Source organism: Rattus norvegicus, chromosome 2, assembly GCF_021556685.1.
Source record: "Rattus norvegicus strain SHRSP/BbbUtx chromosome 2, alternate assembly SHRSP_T2T, whole genome shotgun sequence".
Taxonomy (NCBI): Eukaryota; Metazoa; Chordata; class Mammalia; order Rodentia; family Muridae; genus Rattus; species Rattus norvegicus.
Window position 1 is genome coordinate 142,968,796 of NC_141535.1, and position 21,860 is coordinate 142,990,655.

A 21,860-nucleotide genomic window follows, 5' to 3' on the forward strand; every position below is an offset into this window, starting at 1 on the left:
ATCTTTACTACCTGGAAATGGAAGTTACAGAGTCTTTCTGGAATAAAGTAACACAGTATCTGCCACATGCAAGGCCATGTCATCTATCTAGTAAAGTTATCACTACAGGGGCTGGAGAGATGGCTCAGCAGTAAAGAGCACTTAGTACTATTCCAAAGGACCTGGGTTCTGTTACCAGCACCTACATATTGGCACACAAACACCTGTAACTCCAGCCTCAGAGAACCTGTTGTCCTCCTGGTCTCTAGACACCTGCATACATATGGGACGCATAAACTCACACAGACATACACCAGCACAAAAATAAAGATAAAGTGTTTTAAAAGTTCAAAATGTTCACAATCCTCTAATTCTTGAGAACGTGTACTTTACCCAAACAAAGTCTTTGTTTTAAAGAATTCCTCCTATTCTTCCTCACCAGAAATGAACACAAGAGTAGCCAAGTCAAACCTCTTCAAGCTTAATAATCTTAATGCGTTTCTTTTTGCAGTGACTCTACAATGTCATTGTGGTCTTTTTTTTTTTTTTTTAATCTTTGTAGATTTAATTACTTGAGCTGGTTACTTAAGCTACTTAAGAAAAAAAATAGGCAGTCTTTTCAGAGGTGTGGTTTTCATGGAACATTCTGGAAGGATGAATGACTGCCCAGATTTTATGTTAATATAGCTTTGCTCCGTCTTCACTCAAGTCCAGGTGTGTGTACTTGTTGCAAAAAGGGAGAGTGTTGCTCATGGGGAAGTGGTCAATGTGATTGGCAGATTCAACAATCTTCTGGCCACTACTGAGCTCTGCCTGCCCTCAACTAATGACTAAATATTCCATGTCTCTCTTTAACAGTTTATGTCCATTTCCTACAAACACTTCACAGAGGTAACCCTGAACTCAATGAGTTCACACTCCCTTAACCCAATTAAAAGGGACCATAGTATTTATCAAATCTAGTTCATCAACAGACGTCTTCAATGGTGGGGCACACACAGAAGAACACTCATTTCACGGGGGAGAGCTGAAACTCAGAGGGGTTCCATAGAGAACACAGTTACCAGAGAGTGGAGAGACAAAGACTCAACTCAAGTTGAATGTTGCCATCAAATTGCGTATTACATCTTTAAAAGCACTCCCCATTTACCTACTTAACATTGGAAACCTATAGGAGAGAATCCATCTTTTTAAGAGTCCCCTGAGTTCTCCCCTTATTTCTTTTGCCCTCACTGGATTCTCAGTGTTTAAAAGAGGAAAGTAAACAACAAAGGAAGCTGCCACCCGATAAGGAAGCAAAATGTGAGGGGAGGGTTGTGTGAAAAGATGATAGGGGTGCAGAGAAGAGCAGTAATAAATCAAACACAGCCCAGTGAATACCACCCCTCTGTGACTCTTCACAACCCCTCCTATACTGCCCACCTACTCCTGTCAGCCTACAAGACCTGGAGATGCCAGCCTGTGCTTTCGCAAGGCTGCACTGTAAACCTGGCTATGAGTCTGCCATTCAGACTCAACACTTTAGACTCACAGCAGCACGCGGTAGCTGGACGTGCACAAAGGATGCTAAGCTACCGCAAACCAATGATTCAGGAGGCAATCTTTTATTTTTGTTTTAGAACTACTACATGTGTGTGTGTTTGCATGCATAAATGTTTGTGTAATTCCTGACTGTTTGGTGCCTACAAAGGTCAGAAGAGGGCATTGTATTCCCTAGAACTGAAGTTACAGATAGTTGTAAGCCACATGTAGATGTGGCATACTGAACCTGGGTCTTCTGGGACAGCATCAAGTGCTGAACCATGTCTCCAGCACAACTGCTTTTCTGTCATGAATATTAGGAGAGAAACTTGCAAAAGTATTTATAAAGAGCATATACTTAAGCTGTCATTTAATTTTGGCTTAGCTAGAAGGACCAAAAAGAACTATACGTAAGCTGAGCATGGTGGGCCATGCCTTTAATTGCTATTAGTGCTGTACTCAGAAGGCAGGGGCAGGAGGATCTCTTGAAGTTCAAGGTCAACCTGGTCTACGTACAAGTTCCAGCACAGCACGAGGTGCAGAGAGATCCTGACTCAAAATTAAAGGAAGGGAGAAAGAATGAGGGAAAAAGGAGGGAGGGAGGGAAAGGGGAAGAAAGGTTAGGAGGGAGTGAGAGAAAGAAAATCTGTGTCCCAACACCAAAGGGCAAACTTACTTAAAATATAGAGATTATTTTATAATTTTTTTTAAAAGCTCAATCATGCAGTTCTCAAATTTGAACTTAGCAGACGACAACACCATGTCCCAATGTCAAAAGTTTGGACATCCTCGCTCTACAGCATACACAAGCTGGGGACTAGGAAAATCACGTTTGTTTCTTCTTGTCAATTGCTGAAGCGGGGTGCTATGCTAGAATAGAATCCTCTGAGTGGTTCATTTTCTAAATGACCACAGTCAATCCCTTCCCAAACCAGTGAGTAACAAGAAAACATCGGCATGCCTGGAGAACCAAAAAGAGTATCTTCCCCCAATAGAAGAAGTGGACTGTTCGTCACATCTAGAAAGGAGGCGCAGCATAGCCACCCCACTGCAGTCATGGACAGTATGGTTCTGAAGACAGTGACAGACTAAAAAGGATGGGGGTGGGTCTTACAACCCCATGTATATATGAAGCCATGTTAGCACAAACTCTGAAAGGCCTATAATTAGTAAGAGCGGAGTAAGTGGAATTTTAGCTGTCCATTTATGTTGAGGGTTTATGTTTCCCATTGGATTTTAGGATTGCAAGAACTGAGGGGACAACTTGAAAATGAAGACACACAACAAACAGTTGCAGGCTGTATGCCCACCTGTGTCCATCTCATCCATGTTGCTGAGGAAGTCTTCTGGAGTTGTAGGGACACTGTAACATCCTAACCCCAGGCCGCTGTCTGTGCTCTGCTCCCGTGAATGATAGGGCCCTCTGCAGATAAACAAACAAACAAAGAAATAAACAAATAAGACCTCAATGTGAGTCTACTCAATAAAGTTCATAATTAAAATGCAGTCGCAGAATTCAGTCAGTGAAAGGGAGATACGTATACATGGTCCTTTAATTTTGAAACATATAACCTGATCCTGCCAAAACCAATCGATTATATGCACTAAAACTGGCCGCTCACCATACAAGGACACTGGGTTCTTTGTGGTCTCAAAATAATCATTTGGACCCTATTCTATATGCAGATATACTTGTGTAAATATTGTAAAAACCAGGAAATAGTGCTGAATCGTGCTCATAGACACACACATTCATGGTAAAAGTATGTATATAGCCACTCATGGTGGGCCATGTCTGTAATCACAACACTCAAGAGGCTGGGGCGAGGGGATCCAGAAAAATAGCAAAGTTCACTGTGACAGAAACACACCACTTTCTGAAGAGTGGCTGCTCCTGGGAAAAGAAGGGAGGGAGGAAGCTTAGTGGTGGCAGGGATGGGTTCCAACAGAGCCCTGGAAACAGCAAGCCTGGGTGGTGAGGACCATAGTTTTCTTCACGTTTTTATCTTCTTTAAAATAAACATCTTTTGAAAATCTATTTGCTCATTACTCTGGCTGCTTGTTTTTTTAACCTCAATCTTTATTTGTATTTGTTTGCTAGGAGCCTTGTAAGAGCAGAAAAGAGTAAAACCACAACGGATCTATAGCCACTCCTTTATTAGGTCTACAATTAAGGTTCACTATTTCTATTGATCAAATAGATACTTCTGGCTAAATCATCTTTTCCTTCTGCTACCATTTTTCTTTCTCTCTCTCTTTTTTTTAAGCCAACATCTCTGTTTTAATTAATAATTTATTTCATTATGAAATAACTTAAAACTCACATCAAACATGCAAAAAGAACACTGTTTCTATATGTCTTCCATCTGGCTCCCTTAATTAAAACAGTTTTCATAAGCACAACATAATTACCCAAGGCAGAAAATTAACATTATTAACTAAACTGTAAACATCATTCCCCTTTCACCATAAATACTGTGAATTTTCTTGTACTATTTCCCATGCCATGCTTTTAACCCCACCCTCACTCCCACGAATTTCAAGATGCTTGCGAGTGATTATCAAGTAGCACTGTCCTGTTTAAATGTGAGGTTCACACTCGTGTGCAAAACACTGCGGGATATATTCCATGTCACCTGACTAAGTTTTGAAATTGAGGGTTTTCCCCCCAATAAAGTTTTCTTTTCCTTTATTCTGTCATCTACCCCCAACTCTCTCCCCACCCCCCAACGCTCCCCGACTTCCCTCAGTGTAAACAAACACCCCATTACGGTCCGGTCTAAACCACGGGTAGAAAGTAAAAGCCAATGGTCGCCAGTGTAAACTTACCCATTGAGGAAAGGATCTGAGCTACTGTTGGTGACAGATCTCATATCTGTGCTCATGGCAGGCGTGTTGACAGGGGCCATGGTCTCGGTTTCCATGGGGAGCTGTCGGCAGAGAGCAGCTTCCTACACAAGAGTCAGAGGGAAAGGGAGTTACTCAGTTGCCACAAAGGGTTGCATCATAATATACTACATGGGAAAACTGCTCACCGAACACAAAACACTTTATATATATTTCAGTAGGTCAAAGTCATTAGATTAGTGTCCTTCCTCCACAATCTTTAAAGCATGCCATTTTCTTCCATTCCCAGCTAACAGGACCTAAGGGGACACTGGATCTCTGGGAACCTACTTTGAAAACATGCACTTGCCCATGGAATTGTTAAGACACACAAGTCATATCCCAGCCTCTCGAGATACTTTCTCACTGGCAAGTTAGTTCTGTTCTAGGGTCTCAGACTAAATCTAAAGCAGTCAAAGCAACTGGACACCTCTGGACTAGCACACGCATCTGGTCTCTCCCATTTACACGCTAGTGCAAATGGAGGATTCGGAATTCAGACGCTACATGAATTTACACGTAGCGATTGGTGTTAACCACCAGAGGAACAAGACAGCCAGTTTAAAAGTTTGCTTTAAGAAATGGCCAGTCTACATTCCATCATGAGTGCATGTGATGAGACGGCTTCATGGGTAAAGGTGCTCACTGTGTAAGCCTAGCAGCTTGAATTAAATCCCCAGGCCCACATAAGGGTGAAAGGGGAGAACCGACTCCACGAAATGGTTCTCTAGCCTCTACATACAAGCCTTGGCACAAGCATGCCTGACTTATATACACACAACAGACACACCCAGTGTGTATATACACAGAATAATAAAAGTGTTCAGTTGGCTGAGAGGTGGGGAAAACTGGAGATCCAAATAAAATCCCATGGACAATTAGATGTTTGATAGATAATGGATTATGGATTTTTTTAAAGCTAGCATTAAAACCAAGAAGAATCAGTTCAAAAATTATGAACTTGACTTCTGTGATACAGTCCAGATAGAGATGACCGGGGACCAGACCCCTTGCAAGTTGGTAGCCATATCCAGGGAAGAATGTTCTCACATTCTTATGCTTATGACCAAGGTGGGACCCTGGCCACATTTATACAATTTCCCAACTGAAGTCAATGATCTTACACTCCTAAACCGTGAGCGAGAACATTCTAGCTATCTGAGTTCTAGGATGTTGGTTAGATCTCTTCATGTGATGGATAAAGTACTGCTGTTTAGGGAGTCAAGTCATCAGCCAGAAAACTCTCGGTTCCCATGTTTGCCGTCCCATTACTAGTACTTATTATGGTGGTATAACTCTTACAAAACCATGGAAGGTCTGTTAAAAAACTACACCATTGATATGAGCAGAGATGAAAATAACCTGGCAAGAAACGGGTCCCACTTCTGTTTATCTTGAGGCAAATAATTAGAATACATTTCACTCAATAATACACAAAACAGTCAGGTTAAAAATGGAGATCTGGGGGTTGGGGACTTAGCTCAGTGGTAGAGCGCTTGCCTAGCAAGCGGAAGGCCCTGGGTTCAGTCCCCAGCTCCAAAAAAAAAGAAAAAAGAAAAAAAAAAATTGAGATCTGAAAGTACCTTCTGAATTGACCTAGAAAAATTAAATTATTTTCTTATAGTCATCCTTGCATGCTCTAGAAACTTTACTATCCAACAAGGCTTTCCTGAAAGTCTCATGCAGAAGACAAAACTTAAACCTGGGGTGAGTAAACTTGAGACTACCGCAAGCTCTTACAAGTACTCACATACACTGAACCTCTCGGTATGAAAGCAATTGGCCAGTGATTTACATTCTAGCAAATACAAGAGTCCCTTGGCGAATATCTCCACTATCAAGGAGTGATTTAGCTGGCACGTCCCTCTTCCACTATTCGGAGTAAGTATAAAACAGACGCCTCTTTTGTTGTTTATCCATCTAAACTCCCTCCCATTTTTCCTTTGAGACAGAATCTCACTGTGTGGCCTGGGTTGGCCCCGAACTTCTGCCTCTGCTTCTTCAGTAATGGGGGCACGGATGCACCACTATCTGCCTTTTTATAGACACAAAGGTTATGCTGAGGTCATGGCTTTAAAGTACCTGTTGCAGAAGCACAGAGCCCCGAGTTCAGATTTTTAGTGCCTGTGAAAACGCTGGGCTCAGCAGTGCACACCTGGAACACCAGAGCTGGGGGAGGAGCAGACACAGAGCCCCCTGACTGGGACAGGAGAACCAGTATGTTCAGGTTCAGTGAAAGACCCTGTCTCAAAAAGAAAAAAAAAAAAAAGGCAGAAAGCAACTGAGAAAGAACCTAGCATGTGCACACACATGTGCGTGTGCCCCCACACACAAAATTTACATGATAGCTGGACTTCCTCTTAACCAAGTAGGGAGAAATCAACTCCTGAAAGCTGCCCTCTGATCTCCACATGTGCACCATGAAACAGGTGTGCTCACACATGCACTAAATAAAAGATAAAGGCAAAACTTTCTTAAAAGCAGGAAAGGGAACTACCTGGAAGGAAGGAGGAGACAGTCGAGAGGGTAAGAAGAAAGATGTCAGGGTAGAGTGAAGGATAAATGAACATAACATACATGCATGAAAATCTCAAGATGAAATCCATTTCTTTGTATGCTAACCAAGAAAAAAATTAAAGATTATATAATACAGGGTAAAGAACCTGTAGTATGCTGGGGGAAATGCTCTCTGCTTCTCCACATTTAAAATAACAGGGAGTGTTTTCCCCCAGCATACTACAAGTGCTATTCCATTCTTCATCATTGGGTCCGAACTAGTTATATCAATCTTCAAGTCCCCAAAAGAGGAAATGCCACATCCTGTCTGTAGGGGGCTCTCAGGATCATGTTTCTAGCTTCTTCAAATAACTAACAATGCAAGAGACTGCAGAGGGCTGTTTTAACCCTACTGGCATTAAAAATTAAATCGGACCACTTATTACTAACAAGGCAATGACTTGTTTAAGATTACTATAAGATCATTCTTGGACCACAGACCATTCCAAAGAGCAGCTCAACATAAGGGAGCCCTCTGCTTCCTACCCTACCAGGACAGAGAGTGGAAGTACATCTTGTCTGTAGCCCAGTGGTCTAACTGCCATCCCTGCCAGATTCTGACATTGTCTCCCAATCTTAGCATCTGTCTTTAATGTTGCTTCCACCTCCTGAATCCGTACAATGATTCCCTCTGTCTGGGACACACTTCCCAACAAAGCCCATTTCCCTCAGTTTCTAGTCCCCCAAATACCCATGTAAACGCATCAGAGCAAAAATATCATAATATAGGAACAAACCAAATATAAAGTCCCTAGCTCTACAAATAATGCTTTTAAAAATATCAGCACTATTTTCATTCGTTGGAAATATCCTGAATCCTTATAAGACACCAAGGATAATGGATATGCTGGGTGACTTAACTGAGTTGTTTAGAGATTTTGATGAGTAAATAAGAAAAAGAAAGGATGGCACATTAATCCTGAGTATCTATTGAGATTTGTCTGCCTAATGAAATGCTTTGATGGCTGAAACTACCTTTTCCAATGAGAAGCTGGAAACTGGCAAAACTACAGGTCATCTGTTATACACTTTCACTGTCTGATCACAAAAGATTCGGCTTTTATGACAAATCAATGTATGTTACTCTCATTATATATGCATTGTTCTATAATCCATTTCAAATAGGCGGATAATGCTTTCTGAGAAGTACATGAGGGACATTGCTACACGATGATGACTGCACTCGAGCTGGTGGAGTTGAAACATAGATGTAATCTGTCTCGAAGCACTGCAGTAGAGAACATGGTTATAACATCAAAGATGTAGGACCCAAGCTCCAGGAACTTCTTTATTGCTTCAAATAAAACATCAGACAAAAAGTTACCTCAAATAAAATAGAGTTGTAAAAAAAAAAAAAAAAGACATTCCTCCTTGCCTCTATCTAAAAGGTCACCCCTAACCCCATCACTGTCTGTCTTTTAACCTACACCTATTTTCTTCACAGCAACTTGGGTTTTATTTTGTCCTCCCCAATAAAACGACCCATGAAGAAAGGGAGCTTATTCACCATGTTCATCCCTACATACCCACTACCTGTAACCATGTTCAGTATATAATAGATACTCATCAAATCCATTCTGAGTAAGTAAACAGGAAATAGTATCTATTCAAATAGAAATATTTTTTTAAAAATATGCCGGTAGAGTTGGGGATTTAGCTCAGTGGTAGAGCACAAGGCCCTGGGTTCCGTCCCCAGCTCCAAAAAAAAAGAAAAAAGACAAAAAAATATGCTGGTAATAACAAAACGAGAAATTAAAAAAAAAAAAATCACACATTCAACCACAAATTAGTACACATTCTGCCTAGGTAGCAGTTCACCTGAACCCTGCTCACCTGTCCCTAACACGGGATGCACAGTGCTCAGTGGCCGGTAACAGAATCAGGAGCACCAAATACCTGGATCTGAATCTTGGTCCTGCTGTGTCCCATTGAGTTATTTCACAATTTTGTCCCTGGCCACCTCACAGTGGGGACAGTAACACTGCATGTGCAAGGTGCTGCTGTTATGACAAAGATGCTCAGAACAGAGTTTGCTCCAGAAGCCACTGCACCGATGCCTAATGATCACCTCCTCCTGTGTTCTGCATACCAATCTCAAAATAGCAGGTTAAAGGCCAAAATAAACACACTGGCAGCAGAGGGCTTACCTAAGGTACAAGAAAACCCCTGGGTTCCAACACCAGGGCTACAAAACTAAGTACATAAACAGATAACTTAAAGTATCTTTCATTGTTGTGTGGAATTGATTCTCCTAGCCATCTTTTCACTTTAGAAAGATTAAACCGAAATGTGAAATTCATCACAGCGCCAAGAAAACGTTATAGACCTACACTGCCTAAAATTAGGTTTAACTATAGAGTGGTGAGAATCATATTTTATAATATAACAGTTCTACATTTAGAACTTTTAAAATTCCACCTGCCTGCTTTTCTGCTATTGTGTTTGTTTTGTTTCTGTCAAGTTGACACATGTTAAAGCATCATCTGGAAAGAGGAATCAATTGAGAAAAGGCCTCCATTTGAGAGCTGGCAGGTGAGTCTGTGGGGCGTTTTTTTCCTGGTTAATAACTGATGTGGGAGGGCCTAGCTCACTGTGGGCGGAGCAGTGCTACCCTAGGTAGGTGGTCTTAGGTTGTATTAGGACGCAGGCTGACTAAGTAAGCCAGAGAACACATTCTTCCGGGCCCTGTGTCAGTTCCTGCCTGAAGGTTCCTGCCCTGACTTCCCTCAGTGACAGGGTTAAGTATGAGATCAAATAAAGTCCATCCTTCCCAGGTTGCTTTTTTGTCATGGTGTTCTATCACAGCAACAGAAACCCAAGTAAGATACTCCTGCTTTAAAAAGTTAAAAATAAAATAAAATAAAATAAAATAAAAATTCCCATATCTGCCCACAGAGTTGGGGGAGGAGGGAATAATACCAAAGGCTAAAAAGAAAGGCCCAACCTCACCAGTATGTCCTTATCAAAAGGGGGGCAATCTAGATCAGAATGCTTTTGATTGTTACCTGACAGCTGAAGCCCTTATATATGCAAAAGGGCAAACATCCAACTTTACCTCAATCATGGACCACTCTCAGAACTTAACAACGACTCTGGTCTTGGCAGGTGTGCTAGTCAGTTTACGTCAACCTGACACAAACTAGAGTCACCTGGGAAGAGGAAACTGCCTCTGTATGATTGGCCTGTAGGCAGACCTGTGGGGCAGTTTCTTGGCTGATGACATGTGGGAGCGCCATCCCTGGGCAAATGGCTCTATAAGAGAGCAAGCTGAGCAGCCAAGTGGGGAGCATTCCTCCATGGTTCCTGCCTCCCTTCTTGCTATGAGCTCCAGCCTTGGCTTCTTCCCTGAAGGTTGAACTACTAAGCTGCTAAGACAATCTTTTCTCCTTCAAGTTGCTTCTGGTGTTTTATCACAGCAACAGAAAACCAAATAACAGAGTTGGACAGCTGGGGAGAACTGAGGGCAATATTGTGGTCTATTCACAGGGCACCACCAGTCCTGTCATTTCTACCTCCCCCTTCCTGGCCTCTAAAACAGGCCTCTGATTGCTCCACATCTCAGTACTTCATCTCTCTTCCTCCAGACACATCTTACCCAGTGTTAGTATTTAGGCTAATGACACTGCAGACCATCACAGGCCCAGAGGGTGGCGGCATTCCCTTCTCAGCTCCATACACTTAGCTGGTACGCAAAAGTGCCAGGCCTAAGACTGGGCTCAAAACAGCTCCTATTATCTTCAGATTCTACCGAATGTTCTCACTATCCATCCAGCTTCAAACCTGATTGTGGCTGTCAATTTGACAGGATTTACAATATACCCTGGAGACAAGACTGTGGACACAGTTGTAAAGAATTACCTACGATTAAATTAACAAGTGCCGTTGAGTTTGTACCCTAAATATGGGCAGTACAGATTCATGGGCTGGGATCCTGGACTACATAAAAACGAACAAGGTAGCTGTACTCCATTTTTCTCTCTCTGCTTCCTAACTAGACACTATGTGACCCCATTCTGCTCCCATGCCTTCTGTACTGCATCACCTGGAACTGTGACCCAAAGTAAACCCTTTCTTCCCATCACAATCTAAGTACGGGACCTCAGCAACATCTGAGACAATGCCTGTCTTCCTAGAAGATTCTGTAGGGGGTTGGTCTGCTGCTGCTATGGTGTCAAACACTAAACACTGTATCTCAGATATGTCTACTTTTGTAATACAAACCTTGCTCCCTAAGTTAACTGGTTACGAGGCTAAAGTCTATGACTGCAGTAGATAGAGGTAAGTGGGTCCTCAGATACCTGGCTGGGGGTTGCAGGAAGAGAGGAAAAAGGAGGAGAGAGGAGACCAAGGGAGGAGGAAGCCACCATGAGAGGAGATGGACCATGAGCATGTAGCCAGGAGAACAGCAAGGAGCAAGGGACATATGGCCAGAACCTAAGTTAGAATAGTTCCAAAATCTGCCCAATCTAGGCCTATAGCTTGTAAATAAAATACCTGGATTGTGCTAGAATATAAAAACATCAATTACAAGATTCGAGAGGGGTAGACAGACCATCACCAAGAATGGGCAATGGACAGGCGTTAGGATGTGCTTCTAACCCCCTACATCGCTGTTCTCTAGTCTTACATCCATCTCAAGTAACAAAGGGGTCATCATTACTTCTGTGAGTGCTCCAAGTGACTTCCTGACATGCATCAAGCTCTGTGTGTCAGGCTACGGGCAGGTTCTAATCAACGCTTTCACTAAGCCTCGTAGTGACCACTGGAGGATAATGGGTCTGAGAAGAGTCAGGATATCACAAAACTCAAAGGCCTTGAAATGGCTCTCAAACTACTAATGAACTTCAAGATTCCTCAGTCACAGATCTGTGGCAGATAGAAGGAAGAACTTTCTAGGTGTGATCAGCTAAGGTACTGGCTACTTCCCAGTTCTGTGAGCTCTCGACCAGTTGAATTGTCAGGCAGTTAAGGTGCTATGGAGGCTGGCCTGAGCTTGGCATAACAGAAAGTGGTGATGCAATGCAGGGAAGTTGACTTTAAAATCACAATGATCCGGGTTCGAATCCCAGGTCAGTTACAATATAGCTGTGACATTTTGGACAAAATTCTTTTTAAATATTTTAATTAAAAAATTTGATATTTATTTTTATATGAATGGGGGTTTTTTGTCTTTGCTTTTGTTGTTGTTTGTTTTGCCTGCAGGCATGTCTGTTCACCAAATGTGTGCAGTGCCCAAGAAGTCCCAAAGAGGATGTGGGACGGCCCTGGAACTAGAGTTAGAGCTGGTTGTGCACTACCATGTAGGTGCTGAGATCTGAACCATCCCTGCAGCCCCTGGGACTAAATTCTTGACAGTTCATTTAAGATGCTTTATGAAGCTATCCTGCAGGGCATGGATCAAAGGGCATAGTAAGACAAACAACAGAAGGTGTCATGGAGGGCACGGAAAGATTGAGAGGCAGAGGGGCTGGCCTAGACCTTGCAATCTGCTAGCTACATGCGAGGCCTGCACACAGGACTCCAATAACTTATTTGGCCAATGAGGTAACTGAGGGCCTGAGAGAGTTAAGTGGCTTTCCCAGGAACCCCGCAGCTAACAGCAGGTGGAGCCAGTGTCTAAACCCAGGCCATTTGACCTCTGAGGCTATTCCAGTAATTTCCACAGACAAGAAAGAGTACCAGGGAGAAGGAAGTGAGGGCTGAAGTTGGCAGGCCTCAAATTCAGGCCCTTTCACCTACTATTGGAGATGAAACTTGGGCAAGTTACTTCATTTCTCTGATCCCGTTTTCCCAGCTATAAAATGGAAATACCAACCCCATGACCTCACTCGGCTTGTTTAGAAGAAAATTTAATGAACCAACCTATTCAACAGCCCTGAGCACAGTTTTTCCTCCACAGACTGGGACGAACATGGAACTGAAAGTGTTCTATGATCCTTTTCGATGTGTATGGGTGAAGCTAGTGTCCTGGGAATTCACACCGCGTTTAGCAAAGTTTTAAGGTTCCATTTTAAAGGCCAGTCTCAGAAAGTTCAACAACAAAACCAAAAATCATTTGTGGATTCAAAAGGCACCCTCCTAGGGCTGGGAGGCTCTGTGGTGGATGCAGCGGGGACAATGAAACGCATCAGATGGTTTGTGAGTTAAGATGTTCTGGAAGCTCCCTCCCCTTAAGTTCCCCCACTGGCCTGCAGTTCTGTGGAATAAATCAACAGAAGAAGCTAGAAAGTAAATGTCAATAAAAGCAGGGCCTGGCTCAGTGTTTTTGGCTCGAAGGGCACCTCCCACCAGCCAGCTCCTGCCCTGGCTGGAATGCACTTCAAAGGGAGCTAACTGAATGATAATAACCTCTTCTGAGAGTGCTCAGCTTGACTTAAGTGTGGAGCCCGAGATTCTACAAAAATGGAAGACCAAATTGTTTTAATTATAAAGGGTGGGGCAAGCAGAAACAAATGAAAAGAAATGAAAGCAGTATTTTAAAATCCTGCTGTTAAAAACAGTTATTTCAGCGCAGAGATGCAGCTCGCTCCTTCTCAAAACCGTGGAGACTGCAGAGGCAGGCCTGGGAAGTGGGGTTCTGATGTCAATCTCTTTTAAACCCCGGGTCAAGCGATTCTAGAAATTCGCTGCCACATTTCCCGGAGTGTCTCTTTGAAACCCCTCCTCACACGCATTTAGCTGCCAGACTGGCTGAAAAGTGCAAATCCGAAACTTCAATACTTTGGAGAAAACATTGGTTGAGTCCGTAATTATTATCCAACTCCTGTTACGTCCTAGAATCGCTCAAAGGAAGGCAAAATGTAGATAAGACTTTTGACTTACAAAAAGGCAAAGTAGATTTTCGAAATGAAATACTTCCTCATACCTCTGTGATCTCATTTTCCTCAGTACAAAATGAGTCTCCGATTTAAAACAATGACCAAGCTGTTTTCAAAAGGGCTTTTTATTACAGATGCACTTATGTAAAGGGACAAGCAAATCTACCTCAGAGAACAGGCTGGTTTGGAGTGATGGAAGGGAGAGTCCTTTAGAAACTTTTCTCTTCGTTTTCTTACCCTTACCCGGACCAAAGTCTCATTCTGTAGCTCTGGCTAGCCTGAAATTTGCTGTGTAGGCCAGACTGGTCTGTAGCTAGCAGTCCTGAGCCCTGACCTAGGTTACAGACATACACTACCTTCCTGTGTGGTGGGGCACAATAGATGTCCTCAACTCCTAGACAAATTCAACGCTTTCTAGAAACTGAAATAGAAGTTCCAGGGACAGACTCTGTTTCCTGCCCAACATATGTGATAAGAACATTTGTTGAGCATGTGTGTGTATATGAATGAACTTAAAATAGCCATCTCACTACAGATGACAGGGAAATATGATGAATCTAGGACAACAGGATCCTTCAAACACCTTAGTCAGTCCCGAAACCTAATTCTACAGTGTGCCTTCCTAAAAACTATGTGCAGCGTTCCAACGGCTGTGAAACAGCTGCTATACCTTACATGCTTTGCTTGGTATGACTTTAAGTTTTCTGAAAATCTTTTAAAAACTCAAGACAGAAAACAGCCCTGTAAACCTTCCCTGAGATCAGCACTGCTCTCCTTGGAATGGAGGATCTGAAATGGCCCTGTGAAGCTGGTCAACCAATCTGCCTTGCCCCCCCCCCCCCCCAGAGGGCTGTCAAGCTTGACAGAAATCTGTAAGACCTGCTAAAAGAATTCTGTGCCTGCCTCCCTTCGTCTGTGTCCCTGTTGCCCTGGAAACTGAAGGCCAACCTTAGTCAGCAGTTTTGTTTGCAAGCTGTGCTCTCCTGCCCCCACCCCCAGCCCCAAGTGCCAATTAAAGAGAGGTTGAGGGGAAACAGTATGGAATTTGCTAGAAAATAGTAACAGTCTCTCAACAGCACAGGACCTCAAAAGAGCGATGCTGTCGCTTCGGTAAATAATGCTAAATTTAGGGACTACACTTATGGGAGCATTCCAAGTTGAGAGAGACAGACCAACAGAAAGACAGACTGACAGAGAGACAGAAAGTGTGTGTGTATGATATAATATGGGGATGAGCCCTAAGGCCTTCACGCATGCCAGGCAAATCATCTACATGTGCAATATCCTTATAAAAACTCCACAACGTGTATGCATATATGTGTGCGGTATATGTGTACCCATCTGTGCATACATACACAGCACACTGCACATACAGAAGTCAGAGGACGATGTGTGGCAGTTGCTCTCTTTCTACCTTATGATATTCGGGGTGGCAAGTGCCTTTACTTTTTACAGCCCCCCCCCCTTTATTTTCCTATTTTGAGACAGGGTCTCTCACTTACTGACTCAGGCTGGCTTTAAACTCAGTTGGCAGCCCGGGATGGCCTAAACTCTCAATTCTCCTGCCTTAGCCTCCCAAGGACTTGGAACGAGAGGCCTGCTACCACCAGGCCCAGCCTAGCTAAGATGCTAAATCTATGGATATGCTGCCACTCTGACCCGGACTTGGCAGTTGTTGAATAGCTTACTGGTGATCAATGGGCAGAGATACAGAAGTATCTTACACTGTTTACAGAAAGTGACTTGTCTGGGCTCTGCAACAACAATAAAAGTCAAAGAGGTAACTACTGGGACCCAAGGAGGTAATGGTGTTAATCTACCCTTTGGCCAACAACTTAGATTAGAACTAATTATTCTGTCTCATCTGCTACCATAAAAGCCATTTCAAGGCAGGCATGTCCCATTTATCTTTGTATTACTTTCAATTCCATGAACACTAGCCAAGGGAATCAATAGGGAGATAAAGGAAGAAAGGGGGGAAATAGAGTTGCATCCTAAACCAATAGAAACTCACTTTAAAATGGCAATCAAACCGTCTCCAAATCTATCTTGTTAATGCCCTGAGTGACTTTAGCACCGATGGGCTAAGAGAGGACTCCACCGGGCCTTCTGGCAGAACATACAAGACAGACAGCTATGTCGCACAGACTGAGGAGCGGCTTTCTCCATGGGCAACATCAAACCATAAGTGTAGAGTAATAAGTGAATAACAGAGGAAGGAAGAAAAATGAACAGGGGCCGAGAAGACAGGCTGTACAATTCAAGATCTCCTGCAGGTAGGAGAACTGGCTGGTGACAGAGCCAGAACAAACCAATGTGGGATTATAGAAACCCCAGAGAGCACATCAGGAAAAACCAGTCTTCTACACTACAAACTCCCATTTGTTGTTAGAAAGTAGCTGAACAGGTGAACCAAAGACTACATTTTTTTTTAAATATTTATTTTCTTTACATATATGAGTACACTGTAGATGTCTTCAGACACACCAGAAGAAGATTCCATTACAGATGGTCGTGAGCCACTGTGTGGTTGCTGGGAATTGAACTCAGGACCTCTTAACCGCTGAGCCATCTCTCCAGCCCCCAAAGACTACTTTTTTTTTTTTTTTTTGGTTCTTTTTTTTTGGAGCTGGGGACCGAACCCAGGGCCTTGCGCTTCCTAGGCAAGCGCTCTACCACTGAGCTAAACCCCCAACCCCAAAAGACTACTTTTACGTTGAGCCTTTTCCTACTTCTACCCTGGTTAAGGCACAAATAACAAAGTGAAAAATCACCAGAAGAAAGAAGTCAAAAAGCCTTCCAGGGGTGGGCAGAATGGGTCAATAGGTAAGTGTTTGCTGAGCAAGCATGACCATCTGTGGCCAACTCTCAAATCCCAGGCTGGCAGGAGAGAACTGACTCCTGAAGGCTGTCTCTGACCTCCACAAGCATGCGCATACACACTAATAGCAAAAGCCTAGCAAAGGGCTGGAGTAGTGACTTAGCAAGTAAGAACAACTGCTGTTTCTGCAGAGGATGCAGGTCAGTTCCCAGAACCCATAAGGGTTCACAACCTTCCTTAACTCTTGTTCTGGGGATCCAAAGGAACCAGGCGTGCCTATGGTGCACATACATGCATGCAAAACATTCATACATGTAAGATAAGATACATCGTTTTTAAAAAACTGAAGTCTGGGTTCGGTCCCCAGCTCTGAAAAAAAAAAAAAAAAAAAAAGAACCCCCCCCCAAAAAAATAAATAAAAAATAAAAAAAAAAAAAAAAAACTGAAGTCTACCAAGATGATATTCAAGATATTCTGGAAATAACCCCAGAAAACACTTTCACACCATTATCATATGGCCTTATGATCTATGACTTATAACAGGGAACACACTGCTTCTGGGTGGCGTTTGGGATGAGGAAACCAGCCTTCCATGATTAATAAGTCTATTTAGAGTTGTTTCTCCCCTATATTCCAGTAAAAAATTAAAGAAATCAAAACCATTCATCCTACCTCTTAACTAGACAAGCGCGCGAGCACACACACGCACACGCACACACACACACACACACACACACACAGAGTTACTCATATACACTAAACACAGAGAGAGAGAGAGAGAGAGAGAGAGAGAGAGAGAGAGTGTCAAAGCTGAGTAGACGTTGCCAGACTTTCTTTAGCTGCCTGTGTGAAGGACTGTACACTGTGATGCCCTAAAAATGCACCAAGTTTCCCAGCTGCCAGAGATCAGTACCAAAGGAACTATGCTGGCATTTCAGTAACATGAACCATCAAAACTATCCTTGGCTCAAAGGCACCTACAGCTAGAATAAAGGGAACAATCCCAGGCACTTTGCCACACCCCTTTTCAAAAATTCTTTCTGTGGGAAAGGAGGAAGAAACGGACACAAATCATTCCTAACAAAAAGAGTGACTTGAAAACACACACACACACACACACACACACACACACACACAATCATTTAAATACAAAACCAAGGAGAATTTATAAATGCTAATTCATAATATATTTCCAAATAAAACATTGATTCCACATAGAAATATCCAAAAATGGAAAACAATAAATATGGTTATCTCCTGCCAAGAAACATGATAGTATATATCTAAAAGCATGTGTTACCATGACACAGCCAAGAAAGCAAGAATTACTTAATAGGCGTCTTCCTTAACTTGATATCATTTTTCCTATATTCAAATACTACATCTGAGATATATTTGATAAGCAAGACATTATTATTGATAAAAGATGTATAGATTTTAAAACAACAGCTGTAACTTGAGAAAAATCTTTAAAACACCTCCCCATACTCCCTTCCAAGGACACTCTCTGAACAGTTAAAATGATTTCCTTAACAATGGTCAAAAGACTCAAACTCAGCCAGGTGTCTTTCTTCCTCCCTCCCATGTCGCCGTCTTCTTTCCTTCTCTGTCTTTCATCTCCTTTTGTGCTGGGAACCAGAACCTTGGATACTCTAGGAAACTACTCTACCTTTGAGCGACACCCCCAGCCAACTCTGGGGCCTCAAACTCTCAACCCTGAGTTGGCCTCCTGAGTTCTGGATTGAAAGTATGCATCGCCACGCCAGGCTACTTTATTTTGTTTATGAAGTACAATGTTGAACCCTCAGAAGACGCACAACAGTTTTCTGTGCATAGATGGGCACGCAGTAACTAGACTGAGCTGGACACGGTGGCACATCTTTATCCCAGGATTTAGGAACTGAGGCAGTTTGATACCAGGCTGGGATGCACAACAAGCAACAAGACTTTTTTTTTTTTTTTTTTTTTTTTTTTTAAGGCAATGTCTCATCATGTGGCTCTGACTGTCCTGGAACTCACTCTGAAGACCAGGCTGGCTCTGAAGTCACACAGATCCACCTACCTCTGTCTCCCAAGGGCTGGGATTAAAGGCATGTGCCACTATGTCCAGCTATAATAAGACAATTGTGGTGGTTTGTACATGCTTGGCCCTGGGAGGGGCCTTATTAGGAGGTATGCCCATGTTGGAGTAGGTGTGCCCTTGTTGGAGTAGGTGTGTCACTGTGGGTGTAGGCCTAAGACCCTCATGCTAGCTGCCTGGAAGTCAGTCTTCCACTAGCAGCCTTCAGACGAAGACGTCTAACCCTCAGCTCTGCCTGCACCATGCCTGCCTGACACATGTTCCCACCTTGATGATAATGCACTGAACCTCTGAACCTGTAAGCCAGCCCCAAGTAAATACTGTCCCTATAAGACTTGCCTTGGCCACTGTGTCCCTTTCACAGCACTAGAAACAAAATCTTAAAACAAAACAAGGCTAACTGATGCCCGTGCGGTTTTGTAGAACGTTCTGATTAAATCCAAACCAGTTTTCTTTCTCATTCTGCTTTGACTCCACCCTTTTTCATGCTCTGCTGTAGAACAAGATGCCTGGTTACTGGGGGTTTGCTTTATGGAATCCCTGTCTACTATCCCCTTTAATGAGGAAGATTGACTCCGTTTCTAGAACCAGACCCTAAGACACTAGCAACTTCTCTCTCTCCCCCATCTCCTTCTCTTCTCTCTTCTCATAGATTGCTGTTATGTCTCGGTACTCTTGAGATTGCTAGGCTTCCTATAATCCCAACTAAGCCCAACCTGCCAGCAATACTCACCATTAGCTAACATTCTCCTGCAAGCTACCCACCAGTGACTACCACTAAGTTACCTCAAGTTAACAGCAACAGAAGAACCACCTACCTCAGCCCTTTCTAAATTCTTGACCTAGAAAACTGATTAGATGAAATGACTACTTCAAGTCTCTGAGTTTGGGGGGATAATTTGTTACAAAGTAATAGCTAACTGAAAGATGTTCTTTCTCAATTTCTCCTTTCTCTCTTTTTAAACACTATCAGTGGAAGGCCAGGCAGCCATGCCAATGTGAGCATGTCCTTGAGCTCCTAAGGTCAGCCCGAAAGATAGTTCAGGCATAAAGAGTTGGAAGAAACTGGGCTGTGAGTATGAGTCTTCGGCCTTGTCTCGAAACCAAGCAGCCACCCAAGGCCAGAGTCACCAATAGGCACCATACCTGCCTCATGAGCTCCTCTTGACGCATCCTGATCCTCTCTCTCTCCATCTGGATCCTCTGAAGCCGCAGTTTCTGCTGCTGCTGCTGCTGCGTGGTGAGTGCATTGGGCACACTCATGAGCCCCGTGGGTGGGTTCTGAGCCGGGTGGTTCTGTGGACTCAGGCTAGTGGCCACGACTTGCTGGTGTTGGTGATTCATCGCTACAGAAGGGAATAACAAACAGATCAATGACAGACAGGACCAAGGCCGACGATACCTTATCATAAAGAGGCCATCAGGATGCGTTGTGCTTTGGAGAATGGATTCCTGAATTCCTTTCAAGCACTTTACCATTGATCATTACTATTTAATAATTATTGCCTTAATTCAATTCATGAAGGGACAAGTACCAGCTCTACACTATCTAGTGTTAGCTTTCTGTACTGTTAAACATCTTATTTCATATGTTTCCTATACCTAAAATACAATGGATGAATGGGTGAACTGAGAGCAACAGGAAAAACAAAAACAGACGTCCATCATGAAAGAGGCCCATTTCATATGTTCTTGGAAAGGAATAACTAAGGACAGGAAGCATAGCTCAGTTCATAGAGTACTTGTCTAACATGCAGGAAGCTCCGGGTTCATCCTATAAACCTGCAGTGATGGTCCATTCCTATAATCCTAGCACTCAAGTGTGGAAACAGGAGAATCAGAAACCCAGAGTGGTCATCAGCAATGCAGCAAATCTGACCCCTGCTTGGCTACGTGAAATTCTGTCTAAAAATGTCCAAAAGGGTTGATGGGGAGGCCAGGCAGTGGTGGCATCACATTTAATACCAGCATCTGGGAGACAGAGTTTTAGGCCAGCCTGGTGGTACACAGAGCAAGTTCCATGACAGCCAGAGCTACACACAGAAACATTGTCTCAAAAAAACAGAACTTTATAAAATATATATATAAAGAAGGGCTGGAAAGACGACTCCATGGTTGAGAGCCCTGTATCTGCTCTTCTAGAGGACCGGGTTCCCAGTACTCATGGAAGCTCACCATCTCCAGTTCCAGGAGATCCAACACCCTCTTCTGACCTCCTCAGGCACCAAGCACAGACATATATGCTAGTAAACACGATACACACACACACACACACACACACACACACAATTTTGAGACAGGGTTGTGTTAGAACATGGACCCTAATTCTGCCTCCAAACACTGAAATGTTTCAATTAAAGCCCCAGAGTTAAAGGTTTGTATTTATATTTGTTTGGGGACGGAATCTCCTATATGAGGAATGTGCTGTGTGCCACTCTACCCCGGTGAAATATTTTAATCTTCAGTTTGCTGAGGATATTGTGTGGCAGTATGTCGTATAACTGAAGTTCCTTGGATGAAAGACTAGTTTCTGTATCTAAAGCAGGAGGTAGTCCCAGCTCAATTACTGAGCTTTGATGTGAAGACCCAAAGGAACCTTACAGGCATTCTCCCACCCTCGGTCTGAGAAAAACAAACAAATAAGAACCCCACAGTCCTTACTGACGGTAGAATATTTGAAATGTAAATTTTCCTTCCAGAACTTGGTATAGCCAGGCTTTGTTGAAGGCTGGAGGAAGAAGGATTTTGCACACATGGTGTCACAGGGAAAATGTTCCCTTATATAAAGTTTCACCTAAGACCAAAATCCAGACATCTTGAAGAGCTTAATTCATAAAATCTGTTTCAACTCAGAGGAAGGAAGTGTTAAACAATTATCTCAAAGAACAGACATTTCTGAGCTCTCTGGAAAAGAGCATTTCCTACTTTTCTGACATAACTGCTGGAGGCGAGAAAAAGACACAAAATGTTCCAAATATCAGAAACATCCAGATTTTGGCGGGGGCGGGGGGGTTAAAAAAGCACAGGCTGTTAATACTACTTGTTTTTTTCCCCCTAAATGTAAGTTATCTAATACTTTTTAGGTCCTCTAGAAGAACAACAGGCACTCTAGAGCACTGAGCCACCTCACCTCTCCAGGCCAAAGGAAGTTACTAACACAACAAGGTTTGTGTGGCACTAGCTTCAGCAGCCTGGGTAG

General features: G+C 43.0%; 1 protein-coding gene across 3 annotated transcripts in view; it reads right to left on the minus strand.

Annotated features, from left to right (window-relative positions):
• Positions 1-21,860, minus strand: part of Wwtr1 (WW domain containing transcription regulator 1) — a 119,005-nt gene that overhangs the window by 4,116 nt on the left and 93,029 nt on the right. For all 3 annotated transcript variants that reach the window (XR_015660521.1, XM_087619449.1, NM_001024869.1), the window contains 3 exon segments: positions 19,808-20,007; positions 4,330-4,451; positions 2,811-2,923 (listed from right to left, as the gene is read on the minus strand). Coding sequence is in view for 2 of the 3 variants with exons in the window: in XM_087619449.1 (XP_087475575.1) it covers positions 2,811-2,923; positions 4,330-4,451; positions 19,808-20,007 (435 nt within the window). In the remaining variant the exon portion in view is untranslated.